The sequence below is a fragment of the Eleutherodactylus coqui genome, chromosome 2 (assembly GCF_035609145.1).
Source record: "Eleutherodactylus coqui strain aEleCoq1 chromosome 2, aEleCoq1.hap1, whole genome shotgun sequence".
Classification (NCBI taxonomy): domain Eukaryota; kingdom Metazoa; phylum Chordata; class Amphibia; order Anura; family Eleutherodactylidae; genus Eleutherodactylus; species Eleutherodactylus coqui.
The window spans coordinates 332968925-332971014 of NC_089838.1; the positions used below are offsets into that span (position 1 = coordinate 332968925).

Here is a 2090-nt window from a genome sequence, read left to right on the forward strand (position 1 = left end):
AAAATTAACTCGGGCGAAGCCGGGTATATCAGCTAGTATATATATATATACATATATATATATATATATATATATATATATATATATATATTTTTTTTTTTTGCCTAAGCTTATATAAGAAACACAAGACAAGATAATAAATGATATAAAGCATATAAACCTTTTTATGCAAAGCAATGATGACTGAATGTATTTCCTTAGAGGTAACCATGGTTAACTCAAGCAGGACAATGACTTCAAGCACCGACTTCCCTTCTTTTATAGCAACCAATCTTCTCTAATAATTCAACAGAAATGACAGAGCGACATCAGCTGCTTTGTCTTCATTAATATTTTTCCTAAACAACACTATCATGTTGTGATTGCATTAATTTTCATGCAAGGAATGACAACCCTTTTTTGCAATTCATCTGATCACTCTTCATAACAATTTAGAGGTAACACAAATTGTCACTATAAAAACTGAGGCAGAAAACTTTGTGAAAACCAATATTTGTGTCAGTCTCAAAACTTTGACCATGACTGTATATTTGGATATAAAGAGTTTACACTACTATGACTCCTTTGTAAATGACTCTTATCTGAGCTGCAATGAAAAAAAAGCACGTGGAAGGCTTCAGTCAATCCAGATAGTCATACATCCATAATAGGGGTTATTACTAATTATTTGTTATTTATGGGACCCTACACTGAGCATAGAACCTGTATAGTACTAATCTCTTTCTTGGATCTATGTCTAGAAACACTCAGTATTTGAACTAGCATTATTATATACTAGTTAAAACATTTATTTGGGCATTTCTGTCACTTTGTTAGGAGCTACTGATTAATTCTTTCTTTGATTTAGAAGTAATGTTTTGATGTCTACTTAGTTTTACTAATTTTGCCTTTTTTTCCCTCTAAATGCAGAACAATCTGACTGTCATCACTGAGTTTTTCCTCTTAGGATTTCAAGGTAGCCAATGTTTAAGAATTTCCTTGTTCTGTCTTCTCCTGATTATTTACTGCGGGACAATATGTGGGAACCTCCTAATCATCACCTTGGTGTCTACCACAAAGAACCTCCACACTCCAATGTACTACTTCATCTCACACCTTTCCATCAGTGACATCTTGTTGACTACAGATATTGTCCCTAACATGCTCCACATCCTACTGAATAATGGCGGGACCATTACTTTTATGGGCTGCATTATTCAGCATTATTTTTTTGGTGTTGCAGAAACTTTAGAATGTCTTCTTCTCACAGTGATGTCTTATGACAGATACGTGGCCATCTGTGTTCCCCTACGTTATACTACTATCATGACATGGACCCGTTGTGTGAAATTGACTGTCATGTGTTGGTTGGTCAGTTTTACTATTATACTGTCCTACACTATATCCATACTAGTGTTAGATTTCTGTGGGACAAATGTTATTGACCATTTTTACTGCGATCTTCTTCCTTTATTGGAAATTTCTTGCTCAGATACCTTTTTTATTCAACTGGAGATGTATGTACTAAGTATACCAGCCATCTTCATACCAACTATAATCATCATTACATCTTATGTCAACATTGTCTCTGCCATCTTAAGTATTCCATCCAGTACTGGCATGCATAAAGCCTTCTCCACCTGTAGCTCTCACCTCATTGTGGTATCCATATTCTACTGGAGTATGTTCAGTGTTTATGTTTTCCCAACAAGAGGTCGAACACTCACCCTCAGTAAAGTCCTATCATTGCTTTATACTGTATTCACTCCTTTTATTAACCCCATTATATACAGTTTAAGAAACAAAGACATTAAGAAAGCCTACAGTAGACAATATGAAAAGTATTTTTCCAACTTTAAATGAATTGACATATGTGAGGGAAACTACTGTGTTTTAGGATCTGACATGGCATTAACATCTGTTATTTTCTCTCTTTCTCATGATACACATACAGTATGTACACCTGCAATAATATTCACCTCCTTTATTTCTTGATTTTTTTTTAGTGGTTTACACCATTTGATTTACACAAAATATTGAAGGGTACAAGACATTTCTTCCTATAACGTAGTCAATATTTAAGGCAAAAGACAGAGAACTTTAATGAGTAT

At 34.1% G+C, this 2090-nt stretch overlaps 1 protein-coding gene across 1 annotated transcript; it reads left to right on the top strand.

Moving 5' to 3' along the window:
• The first annotated feature begins 903 nt into the window (after window positions 1-903).
• On the top strand, window positions 904-1842 carry LOC136610349 (olfactory receptor 5G3-like). Its single transcript, XM_066589582.1, has one exon. The coding sequence runs from the start codon at window positions 904-906 to the stop codon at window positions 1840-1842; it is 939 nt and encodes a 312-aa protein (XP_066445679.1).
• The last annotated feature ends 248 nt before the right edge of the window (window positions 1843-2090 follow it).

What these genes read in the sequence shown, in the direction of transcription:
- LOC136610349 (XM_066589582.1), top strand. Translation starts at nt 904, where the DNA reads ATGCAGAACAATCTGACTGTCATCACTGAGTTTTTCCTCTTAGGATTT.